At 36.4% G+C, this 14,828-nt stretch overlaps 3 protein-coding genes across 3 annotated transcripts; all 3 read left to right on the top strand.

The window, feature by feature from the left end:
* The first annotated feature begins 1,146 nt into the window (after positions 1–1,146).
* LOC120128486 lies at positions 1,147–2,572 on the top strand. The gene is made up of 2 exons (XM_039146170.1): positions 1,147–2,109; positions 2,141–2,572. The coding sequence occupies exons 1-2, from the start codon at positions 1,333–1,335 to the stop codon at positions 2,261–2,263; spliced, it is 900 nt and encodes a 299-aa protein (XP_039002101.1). The 5' UTR covers positions 1,147–1,332; the 3' UTR covers positions 2,264–2,572.
* Positions 2,573–3,491: 919 nt separating this feature from the next.
* LOC120128543 lies at positions 3,492–4,637 on the top strand. Its single transcript, XM_039146213.1, has 2 exons — positions 3,492–4,217; positions 4,424–4,637. The coding sequence occupies exons 1-2, from the start codon at positions 3,878–3,880 to the stop codon at positions 4,438–4,440; spliced, it is 357 nt and encodes a 118-aa protein (XP_039002144.1). The 5' UTR covers positions 3,492–3,877; the 3' UTR covers positions 4,441–4,637.
* A 1,985-nt stretch (positions 4,638–6,622) lies between these two features.
* Positions 6,623–7,375, top strand: LOC120128485 (secreted RxLR effector protein 161-like). Its single transcript, XM_039146169.1, has one exon. The coding sequence runs from the start codon at positions 6,623–6,625 to the stop codon at positions 7,373–7,375; it is 753 nt and encodes a 250-aa protein (XP_039002100.1).
* The last annotated feature ends 7,453 nt before the right edge of the window (positions 7,376–14,828 follow it).

Raw genomic sequence — 14,828 nt, 5'->3', positions numbered from 1 at the left:
AATGTTTCTCATTGAACTATACTCTCTCTATTAATTTCCTCACTCAACTTTTAATTTTTTTATTTTATTCACCGAATTTTACAGATTGAATAATTTTGCTCACTATGTCATTAACTATTTAACAGTGTTTTGATAGGACACAATCATAAAAATGATGTCGTTTTGAAAAAATCAAATATATACTAAAATGATGTTGTTTTGAATCTTATATTAAAAGTTCGGTGAGTAAAATGGAAAAGAGAGCAAAATTTAGTGAGAAATGATGTATTTTACATTTTTTTTTTCCTTTTCTTATTAATTTTCTCTCTGTCAGCCACATATTTTTCATTACGACCACCGTCCACCGTCATTAATGATGATTATTCGGTCCCAAATTTCATGGGTTGTTTCATCTCAACCCCTGAGTATGAATCTGATGGTTGTTTCACTGAAAAATATCCCAAAATCCATTAATATCGACTGAAACGTTTTGGCTCCCTCACTTTCAATCTCAAATTCATTGACTTCGAAGCAAGTTCTGAAGAAATGGTCGGCTTCGAAATCGCAATGTTGAGGCAAAGCGACCCATGAAATTTAGGACCAAACAACCACCATTTACGACAGTTGATGGTTACATCCGACTACCTTCTATTTTTTTTTTCAATTATTTTATTTTAAAACATAATAAAAATGTCACGTCATCAAAAACATTATAAAATTAACGGGAGAGTGAACAAAATGATTCAATTTATAAAGTTCAATGAGCAAATTAAAAAAATTAAAAGTTGTGTGAGAAAAATAAAAAAGAGAATATAATTTAATGAGGAACGATATAATATATCTTTTTTATTAATATATGATAAATATAAGATAATATCTAAAAATAAATTTTAACTTTTTGACATAAAAAATTCACATCACTAATACTCAAAACCAAAACGTTACCTATCCAAAAAAAAAAAAAAAAAAAAAACCAAAACATTTAAATAATATCAATAAGAATTACATTTACTAATTACTAAATTGCTGTTGGGAAAGGACCCTCCGTACATTTGGCAACAACTACCATAATCAAATGGAGAAAGGGATATCTATCAAGCAAGAAGAACCCAATAAATAAACTCCAACGCCAAGCAGTCTGTCTTCTCCAGCACTTGGAAAAAAGGACACACTTTTCCATTTTTATTTGTTCATGGTCTCTTCGTTTTGCAGCATAGAACCCACTCATGCCATAGCCATTCATACTATGATTACGTATACTCTGTTTATACTTGCATAAAAACCAAAGGGTTTTTCTTTTTTTCCTCTTTTTTTAGTACATTATATATGAGCAAACTTTTTTTTTTTGAGTAAATGAGGTGCAAGGAACATTTAACTGACCTGAGCAGCAGCGTCGGCGTCTGCGCCACTTGTCTCCGGCAACGTCTTCTTGCGGTCCTCGCTGCCCAAGCTCAATTAGCACTCGCTGCCGAGAGTCTTCGGAAACCTGACCCACCGCCGCTGATTTTCCCTCGGTCTGTTTCTCCTTACGTTAGTAGACGGAAATCTGGAGACGACGGTGCCAACTGGATCCACAACCAGCGGTTTTACCACACTCCTCAGGTGGGGCCTACCCACGGCACCGAAACTAGCGGCGATTTTGAAGCGGTCGGCTCTTTCAAAAAGAAAAACAGGTTCTCGTTTTTTTCGGATCTGTTCAGATTGAGATCAGAGAAGTTTAATTCGGATCCTAGTGTTCATTATAATTGGGACTCGTCCGGTGAACCGTCCTCATCATCGCCGTCTTTGTTCTCGGCACTCTTTGCTGTTCGTCGAAAAAAGAACCAATCTTCGGGGACAACTCGCGTAGAAGAATTTGGTCAATTCGGTCCAGGGAATCGAAAACCATCCAGGGTCTCGGATCGGGGAATGTCGCCAGCGATTGAAGCAGCTTCGGGAGACGAATGTCATCGACTATCATCGAGAATCTCACCGGAGGCTTCCCCACGATGGAAGAGGACACCGAAGGCGGCGAGGAGATCAAGGAGCGGGGCTGGGAACTCATCGGGATTGGCCTTTTACTTGAGCCCGCTGGTGAGGGCGAATCCGAACCCGCACTGGAACCAGAAGGGCGGGTTGCCACCTGACGTCATTCACCGACAATGGTAAGCCGCCAATGAAGCCCCAGCTTGCCACCGCGGCGGGGTTTCCGGCGAACAGATCCAGGAAGCTTGCTGACATGGCACAGTCAATTAAAACCACTAAGAGCAGTAAGCTATTTGCTTGTTTCACCTTATCAAATTGAGGTTTTCAATTTGGCCAAATACAATTACGCTTTTCTGTAGTTTTAAAAATGTTACTCGAATGAACTGGTACCAAAACCAATACGATACGGCTAAATCGGCTGATCTTAATTATATCTGATGAATTCTTCCAGTCCCAGGCAAAAAAACTGCAACCGTACAACGCAATCTAAGGAGTGAGCTTCTTATGCTACTGGAAAGCAATGTTAGTGTGCATTGTTCTAGAATGAGTCGGTTGATTAGTTGGCATCTCATTGTTAGTTTGTTAGAAGTAGTTAAGGCAGTTGGTTAACAATTGAGACTGCTAAAGCTTCCACTAGAGTTTCTAGAACTACTTCTATCAATTGTATATGTATAGCTCTTTGTGATTGAGAAGAAATATCACATAATGAAGTGAATTAAGTAATCTTGTTTCCTGTTTTGTTATTCCTTCTTGCCTCTGTTGAGTATCTCAGTGAAACTATAACATGGTATCATTCGCCACGATGTGGAGTATCGTGCTATCCGCTGCTCGGTATTTCTTTCCTTTTACTTTGCGTAATGCGTGGAAGCTTGGTTCTTCTTGGTAGTTGCAACTCTTGGAGCATTGTGAGTAGGTGGTAAGGTGTTTTCTACTCAACTTCTTGTTGATTTCTTGCTAGTTACCTTCCTATGGCCTCTTCTTCGGCTAGTTTAACAGTTCAAGTAAGCATGATATTGTGAAATTGTCTGAAAGTACCTATCTCTTGTGGAAACATCAAGTAATGTTGATTATTGATGGATATGGATTGTTGAAATATGTGTCTAATGATGCTTCTGCTCCGAGTGAGACTGTTGTGAACGAGTCAGGATAAGAAGAAGAAAATCTCGCTTTTGTGGTTTATAGGCAGCAAGATAAATTGTTAGCCGCTTGGCTCCTAACCACAGTAAGTACGGAAGTCCTTCCTCATCTCACTGGTTTGACATCCACACTCACCATTTAGAGTGCCATCACAAGACTGTTTGGTGCAAGGTCTAGTACGAATGTGATTGCTCTTCGACATAGTCTTCATTCGCAAAGGAAGGCTGGCTCGACAGTTAGCGAATATCTAGCCAAGGTAAAATCCATTTGCGACATGCTCAATGCTGCAGGGAGTTTAGTAATTGAACAAGAACACATCAGTGTTCTCTTAGTTGGATTATCCATGGAATTTGAGTATGTCTTTGCTATAGCTTCGTGTGATTCGTTGTCGTTAGATGTTTTAACCGAAATGTTTCTTGACTGTGAAGCTCGAAAAAAAAAATTTCTATGTGAGAGTGCATCTGTTAATATGGCAACTCGCTCTGATGATAAGGACTCTTAAGAATCGAGTTCCATGGCTGGTAATATTCAGTCTTAATCTAATCCAGTAAGGAGTAAACAAAGTGATAGCTTCCGTGGTTGAGGCCGTGGTTGTTTTAATAATTCTAATCGACCTTAGTGTCAACTGTGTGTAAAATTTGGTCATGTGGTTCAGAAGTGCTATCACAGGTTTGATCGTGAGTATACCGGGGTGGCTGACTCCTCTGTGTCAGTTAATAATGGGTCGAAACAGTCTCGCAGTGTCTCGGATGACAAACAGCAGACTACTACTAGCATTCACGCATATGGGCACTCGATGAGTCATGTGTTCCCTCAATCTCCTGTGTTTTTTTACTATCCTGTTGCTAACTCGGTTTTTCCCAGTGTGCAGCCGTTTGGATCAGTGCCCTATTATCAAGGTGGTCACATGTTCTCTTCTCAGGTCCCGTATCCGGTGTCAATGGCTCATATGTATACAGTTTCTGGTGATTTTACTGGAAAGAGAATGTCCTCCTCACCAACGGCCTTTGTCTCCACAATACCCTCTGGTAATGTTTCCACCAACACGGCTAACACGATCTGGTATCCGGATACAGGAGCAACACACCACATCACCAATGATCTATCTGTGTTTAACTCTGGAACTACTTACACAGGTAAAGATACATTGCTCATGGGAAATGGAGAGGGTATTACGTTCTCTCATATAGGACAGTCATGTTTACTAAGCAATTCGAAGCCCTTGCTATTACAAAATATGCTGCATGTGCCGAGTATAAAGAAGAACTTGTTGTCTGTGTCACAGTTCACGCGTGACAATAAGGTTTTTATCGAATTTCACCCATTTGAATGCTTTGTGAAGGACATGAAGACTCATGAGGTTCTGTTGAAAGGGAGGCTCACGCCTGATGGACTATATCAACTACTGCCACACACTACGAGGGATAAAAGCTGGTAGTTGAACCACATCTTGAAAGCGTCCAACTCGCTAGAGTTGTGGCATAAGCGTCTGGGTCACTCCTCGATAGCTGCTGTTCGAGCTGTAATGAAGGCGTGTAAAATTGTCCCTAGTGAAAATAAATTGTCTCGTGTTTGTACAGCTTGCTTACAAAGCAAAGCTCATAAACTTCCGTTTTGTACGTCTTTAACTGAGTATAATAAACCATTTCAGTTGGTTGTCTCAGATGTATGGGGTCTAGCTCCAACTATTTCTGCTGATGGGTTTGCTTATTATGTCTCTTTCATTGATGTTTATAGTCGGCACACTTGGATTTATCTGCTTAAAAGGAAATATGAAGTTATGCAGTGCTTTCTTAGTTTTTTAAAGATGATTGAAGTTCAATTTGACTATAAAATTAAGGCCCTACAGACTGATGGAGGTGGAGAATATCAAGCCCTTAAAAGCTGGTTTCTTGTAAATGGTGTTCAGCAGAGGATTTCGTGTCCGAGTACCTCTGAACAGAATGGGAAAGCAGAAAGGAAGCATAGACACGTTGTCGAGATGTGTTTAGCTTTGCTAACTTGGGCAACACTACCTTTGAAGTTATGGAGTCATGCTTTTGTGTCAGCAGTACACTTGATAAATCGGCTGCCAACTGAAGTGTTGAATGGAAAATTACCCTTTGAGGTTCTTTATCAGCAAGTTCCTGATTATTCAATGATTAAAGTCTTTGGGTGTGCTTGTTTTCCTCTTTTGAGGCCGTTTAATCAACGCAAGCTTGATTTCAGGTCGAAACGATGTGTATTTCTTGGTTATAGCTCGTCATACAAAGGGTACAAATGTTTAGATGAGAATGGGAGAATTTTAATGTCACGCCATATTGTGTTCGATGAAGAAGTGTTCCCTTATTCTGAAGAAAAGTCAGTTGTTCAACGTCGTGGTAACACGAGTCCCTCGATCACCGTTTTACCTATAATACAGTCAACTGAAGGTTCAGATCAGACTGTCAACGTAACATCAAATTTAGCCCGTGACTATGAACAGCATCCTGCATCATCACCGGCTGTTGCTGCTGTAGAGGACAATGTGCATACAAGTGATGTATTAATAGCATCTACTCAGGAAGTTGATCTAAGACAGCTTGATTTTTCTGCATCAAGTAGTAATGTTGTTGGAAATGAGCTAGGACTCTGTGAAGGGTCACAATCTGATGGAGAACAGTTTGGTGTAGAGCAATATAACGTTCATCCTATGATAACCCGAAGTAAAAGTGGAATTCGGAAACCTAAAGTTTTTCAAGTGGCCTACTCTGATAAAGAGCCGAGGACGATTCGAGAAGCTATGAACAGTCTGGAATGGAAAGCTGCAGCTCAAGCCGAATACGATGCTCTAGTAAAAAATAACACTTGGACACTTGTTTCTCTCCCAAGTGGTAGGAAACCAGTAAGCTGCAAATGGATTTTTAAAATCAAGAGGAATGCTGACGGTTCCATAGCAAGGCACAAAGCTCGACTTGTGGCCAAGGGTTTTCTACAACAACCAGGAGTTGATTACCATGAAGTTTTCAGTCCCGTGGTTAAACCAACAACTGTACGGGTTGTTTTATCACTTGCATTATCAAAAGGGTGGTCGTTAAGACAAGTTGATGTCAATAATGCCTTTCTAAACGGAGACTTAGTTGAGAACATGTATATGGTGCAACCCCCAGACTATGAGCAAGGTGATGGTAATGTGGTCTGCAAACTCAACAAAGCCATCTATGGATTGAAGCAGGCTCCTCGAGCGTGGTTCGATAAGCTCAAGCAGTATTTGCAGGATCAAAGGTTTGTCTTGTCAAGGTCGGATGCCTCGCTTTTTGTCAGGGAAACTGCTGGCAACATTATGTATCTGTTAGTATATGTCGATGATATTATTATAACTGGAATTTGTGAACAAGAAGTATAGGATGTGATTAATAAACTTAATGGTCAATTTGCTTTAAAAGATCTGGGGGGTTTGGATTTTTTTCTGGGAATCGAGGTATGTCGAACAGGTGGTGAAATCGTTCTAAGCCAGTAGAAGTATATACGTGATCTCCTGTGCAAGAGTGGCCTCGAAGATGCTAAAGGACTCCCTACACCTATGGCTACGGGTTGGAAATTGACTGCTGATATCGGGTCACCGATTGAGGATGCTACACAGTATCGGAGTATAGTCGGTGCGTTGCAGTACGCTGTTATCACTCGTCCCAATATTGCTTTTTCAGTAAATAGAGTATGCCAATTCATGCAATCTCCGTGTGATGTTCATCTTCAGGCGGTAAAGCGCATACTAAGATACTTACAGGCCACTGTCGACTTTGGTCTTCGGTTTTCAGCATCACCTCGCTTGTCTTTGACAGGATTTGCAGATGCAAATTGGGGAACAGATGCAGATGACAGATGTTCGACCTCCGGTTACTGCATCTACTTTGCCGGGAATTTAGTCTCACGGGGCTCTCGTAAACAGCAGGTGGTAGCTCGCTCCTCTGCAGAAGCCGAGTATCGCAGTGTGGCGTGTGCTGCTGCTGAGATGGCATGGCTTGAGTCTCTCTTGAGTGAACTTCGTGTGACTGTCCATGGTAAACCTGTTTTGTGGTGTGATAATTCTAGTGCTGTTGCAGTGTGTGTGAATCCAATTCTTCATTCCAAATTCAAACATGTTGAGCTTGATCTGTTTTTTGTTAGAGAGATGGTAGCTGTTGGAAAACTCTCTGTTCAGGAGGTTCCTGCCTTTGAACAAGTAGCTGATATTCTAACTAATCTACTGTCTGCTCCTATGTTTCTCAAACATCGACAGCGGCTGCTTGTGTCTCAAGTTCCAGGGAAGTCTCACGTCTCAAGGGTTGAAGAGTAGACAAGTAGAGTCTGTAGTACGGGGAGTAATGATGCGTGATGCTGTGTATACCTCGGTCTCGCGTAGAGATGGTTTCTTGAACAAGGAGGTGGTTGCAGCAAGGGGAATGCTAGTGTGCATTATCTTGGTCTCGTGGAGTTGTTTTCTTAAACAAAGAGGTGATTGCAGCAGGGGGAATGTTAGTGTGCATTGTTCTAGGTGAGTCGGTTGATTAGTTGGCATCTCACTGTTAGTTTGTTAGAATTAGTTAAGGCAGTTGGTTAACAGTTGAGACTGCTAAAGCTTCCACTAGAGTTTCTAGAACTACTTCTATCAATTGTATAAGTATAGCTCTTTGTGATTGAGAAGAAATATCACATAATGAAGTGAATTCAGTAATCTTGTTTCCTGTTTTGTTATTCCTTCTTGCCTCTGTTGAGTATCTCAGTGAAACTATAACAAGCAAAGGGCGAAAATTTCTTGAAAGTTTGATGCGATTAGGCCCGGAGGACCAGCATTAATGAGATGGCATAATGCCATGCAGTTGATGGTGGCCTGGTGTGCCTATCTTCTTAATGGCGGCGACTCCAAGGCTTAATAAAAGGCAGCAGAAATTAATAAGCGTGAACAGTGTTGGACATATTAATGATTTTTCACCTCTTTAGGTTTACTGATAAAGCACATGATCAGCTCCTCCATCAGCAGCAGTGAGAAGCCAAAGGTTGGGTTTCACAGGAAACAGAACTCAGAAATGGCATTCGGGATTGGATAGCTTGGAACTTTAGCAGAGGCGTTCGAGCTGGAATTTCCGGACAAGATCGATCCATACGTGTAATCTCGTAATCAGAGTATATATATATATATGCACCCAGTGGCTGGTTGGAACTCCATTGGGGAAGAAATGAGATGTTGAACATCATAGGTGTTGTATAAACGAGGATTAAACGTGATCATCGAAGTCTTAACTTGTTTTTTTACACCAAACAGCTGCAAATGTTTCGACTTGCAATAAAATCTTTTGATGTTATCTTCATATATTCTCAACGTTTAGGGGTTGACCAGTAGGTACCGATGCCATTGATGCCAGTAAAAAGAAAAAACACAGAAAGTGGCTGCTTGCATAAGCTACTGAAATATAGAGCAATTCCTTTTTTGTTTTGGATTATATTGATGTGATCAAAACTAAAATTACATCATCATCAAGAGACTGATTATCAGAGTAAAAATTTAAAACTTGAAGACAATGATAAAACATCAACCAGATTCAATCACCATTCAAGCGCTCAACATGACGATAGTGGAATTCGTAATAGCACACAACTGGGAAGTAACGTTGTTCATATCGGTCAATGGTTAAACCAAGCCTGGTGTTTCCTTGAACGCATCTTCACAAGTCGTGGGGGGCAACCCCAACCGCATTCACGTGGGTATTAGCATCACCGTATCGCTTGGCATTGTAATCTTGGAAGGCCTCTTTGGCATCAAAGATCGCAAGGGCATAAATTTGGAGGCAAACATCCAAGCATGATCTTATGGAAGGCTCTGTCTTTTTGTTGTTAAAAAGTTTCTTAATGTAAGACCTCGATTCCTTGACATTGCGACGGAGCAGCATGAACGATATATCGCCCAGCTGGCGAACATCTTTGGCTTTGTGGCTGTTGGGAGCTGCTTGCAGAGAGTTTACGCAGGAATCGTAGCTGAGAATTGGGTTTCCCTCTGTGATTTTCTTGCATGTTGTTCGTATGAGATTGCTGGCGGTGGGAGTTAAGCCATGGGAGGTTAGAGTGGAAATAAAGAGCAAGGAGAGAGAGAGGGATGCCAAAGGAGGAAGACGACCTTAGCTCAATTATACGCATAACATTTTTCAAAACTTATCTCAATTACAGGTAATAGGTATGCATAACAATTTTTTCTTTCAAGTGATTTGTTTCTTTTAATAATCTGGAAAAGTAATGCTTATTCCATTTTTTTTATTAAATATCGAAAATGCATTCACATCAACTAATTTTCAAAACTTATCTCAATTATAGCGTTACATAACTCATGTTGTTTTGTAAATATTAATAACTAAATAAAAAAGGGCAAAGTACAAATGTTTCATCGACTATAGAATGTTGTTTTGTTAAGTTCATCGATTATTAAAAGTTTCAAAATGATCTTTCGACTATAGAATGTTGCTTTGTTAAGTCCTTCGACTATTGAAAGTTATAAAATAGTCGCTTGACTATTCATTATGTTTAAACCTCGTCCTTTTCTTTTGAAAAATTGGTGTTATCTAAGTTGGATGTTAAAATGATGACTATATTGTAATAATCGTTTGAGATTCTAAGATCAAATTTTATCATGTCACAGTCAGTCAGTATGTTAACGTTTAGCTTAGAATACCGTCAATTTTTTAATGACAAATGACAAGTTTGAAAAATAATGAATAATCGGATGATAATTTTGTAACTTTTAATAATCAAATGATAATTTTATAACTTTTAGTAGTTGAAGTATTTAATAAATTGAATGACCAATGGTATAGTTTACGCAAAGGTTTAGATATTTTACCTAAGAGATAATCGCACAACATTTTTTCGGGTAAACTACTTCAAGAACCACCCAACTATGAGGTTGGTGTTAGTATGACCTTTATTTTCAAATTTAAGTTAATATGATCGATTTACTATTTAATTGATTCTAATATAGTCACCTGACGTTAGTATTTAACGGAAGTATTTACATGACAGTTAATAAAATAAATATAATTACATATTTGATCCTCAATACTAGTACACTTAATCAATTTGGTATGAATTTTAAATTTAATTTAATAAATGTAATCATTTAATCATATTTTGACACGTCTCACAACATGAATGTAAGCTATTTTTAAATTTAATTATTTTATTTTTCATCCAATCTGATGATGACACATGTCACCATCGAATTGGATGGAAAACTAATAGTAGAAGAAGAAATCACATAAAATGAGAGAATGAAATTTGAACTTGTGTTGGGTATGATTATAAACCAACGCCCAAACCAGTAAACTAGAACTTGGTTTCAAACCGCAACATATAACATATTATAATGAACGAAAGAAAAAAAGAAAATTAAAAAAATAATTTTAACATTTATATATATATATATATTTAATAATAAAATTAACCACAATTTATATATATAGTCATTAAATTATTTTTTATCTTAAGTAATAATTTTAATTTTTTATTAATAACTTCATATATATAAATCAATTATTTTTTAAAAAAATAAAAAAATATTTTAAAAAATAAATTATTTGATAGAATTAACAATAATTTATACATATAATCATCAAATTAAAAATTTATCTTAAATAATAACAACAATATACATATATATACACACACACACACATATATATATATATATATATATATATATATATATGTATATATATGTATATATATATATGAGTTAGGATCCATTTACTCTTGAGTTTATCTTTTTAGCTATCCGTATGGGCTAATGAGGTGTGTGTATAATTTCTTTCGGATTTTTGTGTGTGTATATATATATATATATATTAACGATTTTATATATTTTAACTTTTATTTTTTAAAAAACTTAAATTTAGTTTATATATATATATATGAAACTATTTTAAAATTTTAAAATTATTAATTATGTTGAAACTGAAAATATTTTTTACTTTTTTTTCTGTCATGTTTTACTTGTATCCGAATACTGCATTTAATAACCAATTGGTGGGGTAGAGTGTTCAAACGGTTAATTCGACCACCAACCGAACTGAATTTTCATTAATCAAATTAACCAAACTTTTTTTCTTAAATGTTAACCGAATCAATCCTTTTTTTTTTGTTGAAAATATTAACCGATCGAATAAAGTTTGATTATTTTGGTCTTTTTTATAATTTTTTTTAGGTTAATTTGAATATAATGGAAGTATTTTTTTATTTAGGTTAAAATTTAATTAGGTATTAATAATTTAATGAGTCTAATGTGGTTAAAAAATATTTGGGTCTTAATTCTTAATGAGTTATAGCTTAAAATGTGTATTTAATATATTTAATATTTAATAATTTCGGTTAATTCAATTAATTAACCGCCGATTTCGAACAGAATTAACCAGTATCAAATATTGAACAAAACCAAATTCATATGCCTCAAAACCAATTGAACCTATGTGGAAGAAAGAAAGAAAAGAAAGTAGAAATATAGAGCAATTCCTTTATTGTTTTGGATTATATTGATGTGATCAAAATTAAAATTACATCATCGTCAAGAGACTGATTATCAGGGTAATAATTTAAAACTTGAAGACAATGATAAAACATCAAACAGATTCAATCGTCATTCAATCGAAAAACATGGTGACAATGGAATTCGAAATAGCACACAACTGAGAAGTAACGTTGTTCATGTCGGTCAATGGCGAAACCAAGCCTGTACCCGTCTTCACAAGTCGTGTCGTAAGTCGTGACCGCACTCACGTGGGTATTAGCATCACGGTATCGCTTGGCACTGTAATCTTGGAAGGCCTCTTCGGCACTAAGGGTCGCAAGGGAATAAAGCTTGAGGCAACCTTGCACGCGTACTCTCATGGGAGTCTCCATCTTTTTGTGCTTCAAAAGCTGCTCAATGCGACACCTCGAATCCGTCAAGTTTCGACGGAGCAGCGTGAACGATATATCGCCCAGTTGGCGAACATCGTCGGCTCTGTGGTTGTTGGGAGCTGCTTGCAGAGAGTTTACGCAGAAATCGTAGCTGAGAGTCGGGTCGCCCTATGTAATTTTCTTGCATGTTGTTCGTATGAGATTGTTGGTGTTTGTGGTGGTTAAGCATGGGTGTTAGAACTAAATCATGTGAAATCAAGCAGGATCTAATAATGTTAAATCATTAAAAATAAAATAAATACTATATGCGAAAGCGTAACTGAATTAATTTATAGTTGAAATCCTTAAATCTTTCTTTAGTTATGATATTTCAAGAAGATAAAGTTCTCTTAAAGTACAAATTATTGTATATATTTATAACTCTTCTCTTCATTAAATTATAAATACAACTTTAATAGTATATACACTTTTATTTTCACGACACTTCTAATACCTTATGACTTTATAATATAATTGGTCACTTAATTTATGTCATATTTTATAATAACAATATACATTATAAATATATGTCCATAATTATAGATTTTGATCCAACAATGAGAGGATAAAGTGGAAATAGAGAGCAAGGAGATAAAGAGAGGGGTGCCAAAGGAAGAAGACGACCTTAGCTTCATTTCTTTGTGGTTGCTTATGAAATCTCTATTATATGTGTAGGAAAGGTCGTACTATTATCCAATAATTAATTATTTCATTAAATGATAAAAGAATTGTTAGTATTCTTTGATGTCTCATGTTTGAACACAAAGAATATTAGAAATGTGAGCATTTAATATCAAATGATTAAGAGTTATCTTTTAAACAGATATTACATTGTATTTATCTCAAATTAATAAAAAAAATTATTCCATTAATAAATTCTAAAGATATTTTTAATCATTGTATTTAAGGGTAGTTGGAATAAAATCATTTTATTTAATGAGAAAATGATCTCAATTATAGGCATAAATATGCATAACATTTTATTCAAAATTTGTCTTAGATATTAAAAATATTGGAAATGTCTACGCATGGACTAATTTTCTAAACTTTTCTCAATTATAGCATTACATAAATCATGTTGTTCTGTAAATATTAATAACTAAATAAAAAGAGGATAAAGTAAATAAATGATCCATCGATTATAGGGTATTGTTTTATTAAGTTTATTAATTATTAAAAGTTACAAAATGATTCGACTATATAATGTTGCTTTGTTAAATTCATCGAGTATTAAAAGTTACAAAATAGTCACCCGACTATTCATTATGTTCTAAACTCGTCATTTTTCGTTGAAAAATTTGTGGTTGTCTAAGCTGGATGTTAAAATGATTACTGAAATTTAATAGTCGTTTGCGATTCTGATATCAAATTTTATCATATCACAGTCAATAGGTTAACGTTTAGTTTAGAATACCACCAATTTTTTAATGAAAAATTATGAGTTTGGGGCATAATAAATAATTGGTTGATCATTTGTAACTTTTAATAGTTGATAGATTCAACAAAGCAACACTCTATAGTCGAAGGATAATTCTGTAACTTCTAATAATCGAATGATTTAATAAAACAGCTCCATGTAGTTAGGGAATCATTTGTGTACTTTATCCATAAAAAAATGTTTAGTGACTAAAATAGAGACATAATAATAATTGATTGACCAATGGTGTAGTTTACCAACCATGGGATCGGCCGATACTTAACTTGTTCGGATATTTTACCTAAGAGATGATCGCACAACATTTTTTTTAGAGAAAATCGCCTCAGTGACCAAAAAAAAGTTATAATATACGATTTTAACCAACTTTTTTTGGATTTGCCAAAATGACCAACAAAATCGCAACGCGAAATAAAAATCGCAACGCGATCCCCAGAATCGCAAATCAGTTTCCAGAATCGCAAATCAGTTTCCAAAATCGCAACGCGATTCTTGAAAATCGCGATGCGATAGTACAAATTCGCATTGCGATTTTCCATAATCGCAACGCGAATATGAAAATCGCAACGCGAACACATAAATCGCAACGCGTATCCGTAAATCGCAACGTGTATCCGTAAATCGCAACGCGTATGGGTAAATCGCAATGCGTATCCGTATATCGCAACGCGTATCCGTAAATCGCAACGATAATACATAAAATCGCAACGCGTATCCGTAAATCGCAACGCGATATTTAAAGCGCCATTATAATCGCTACGCGTATTTTATTTTCAAATTACAAAAAGAATATTAAGACAAAATCCCGTAATCGCAACTCATAACCTAAAACCTAAAATCACAACTCAGTCCCATCTCCATCTCTCACTCTCTACGGCGAAGAAATCCGTCCCCATCTCCGAAGATTTCCGTCCCCATCTCCGGCGAAATCCCTCACAACCATTCACGGTCAGAAATCCCTCACAATATTCAGAAATGGAAAATCAACCTCCGAGGGTTAGTTTTTTTAATTATTTTTATTTTGAAATGTTTGCATTATTGTAGGTTTTTCATATTGAAACTGATGATAAGTTTACTGGTCATTTCAATAATAGATTAACCATTTCACTTAGATTTCATTTCGCGTTACGATTCTGTCGTTGCGATTTTCATTTCGCGTTGCTATTCTCTCGTTGCGATTTTCAAGTTAGTATTTGTCTTTGTCTTTGTTCTGTCTTTTGGTTGAAGTAATGCAATCCATTCAAGTTTCAATTTGCAGAAGAGTCGCAACGAGATAAATGAAAATCGCAACGAGAGAATGACTGTCGCAACGAGAGAATCGCAACGCGAAATGGAAATCGCAACGAGAGAATCGCAACGCGAAACCAAAATCGCATTGCGATTTTCATTTCGCGTT

The sequence above is a fragment of the Hibiscus syriacus genome, unplaced genomic scaffold, assembly GCF_006381635.1.
Source record: "Hibiscus syriacus cultivar Baekdansim isolate YM2019G1 unplaced genomic scaffold, ASM638163v2 tig00110481_pilon, whole genome shotgun sequence".
NCBI classification, from domain to species: Eukaryota; Viridiplantae; Streptophyta; class Magnoliopsida; order Malvales; family Malvaceae; genus Hibiscus; species Hibiscus syriacus.
This window is presented reverse-complemented; position numbering and strand designations above follow the sequence as displayed.

Bases quoted from the DNA above. Each gene is read 5' to 3' on its own strand.
- LOC120128486 (XM_039146170.1), top strand. From the start codon at position 1,333: ATGAGGTGCAAGGAACATTTAACTGACCTGAGCAGCAGCGTCGGCGTC. The intron at 2,110-2,140 runs ATTCACCGACAA...CCGCCAATGAAG, and splicing joins GCGGGTTGCCACCTGACGTC to CCCCAGCTTGCCACCGCGGC.
- LOC120128485 (XM_039146169.1), top strand. From the start codon at position 6,623: ATGGCTACGGGTTGGAAATTGACTGCTGATATCGGGTCACCGATTGAG.
- LOC120128543 (XM_039146213.1), top strand. From the start codon at position 3,878: ATGAGTCATGTGTTCCCTCAATCTCCTGTGTTTTTTTACTATCCTGTT.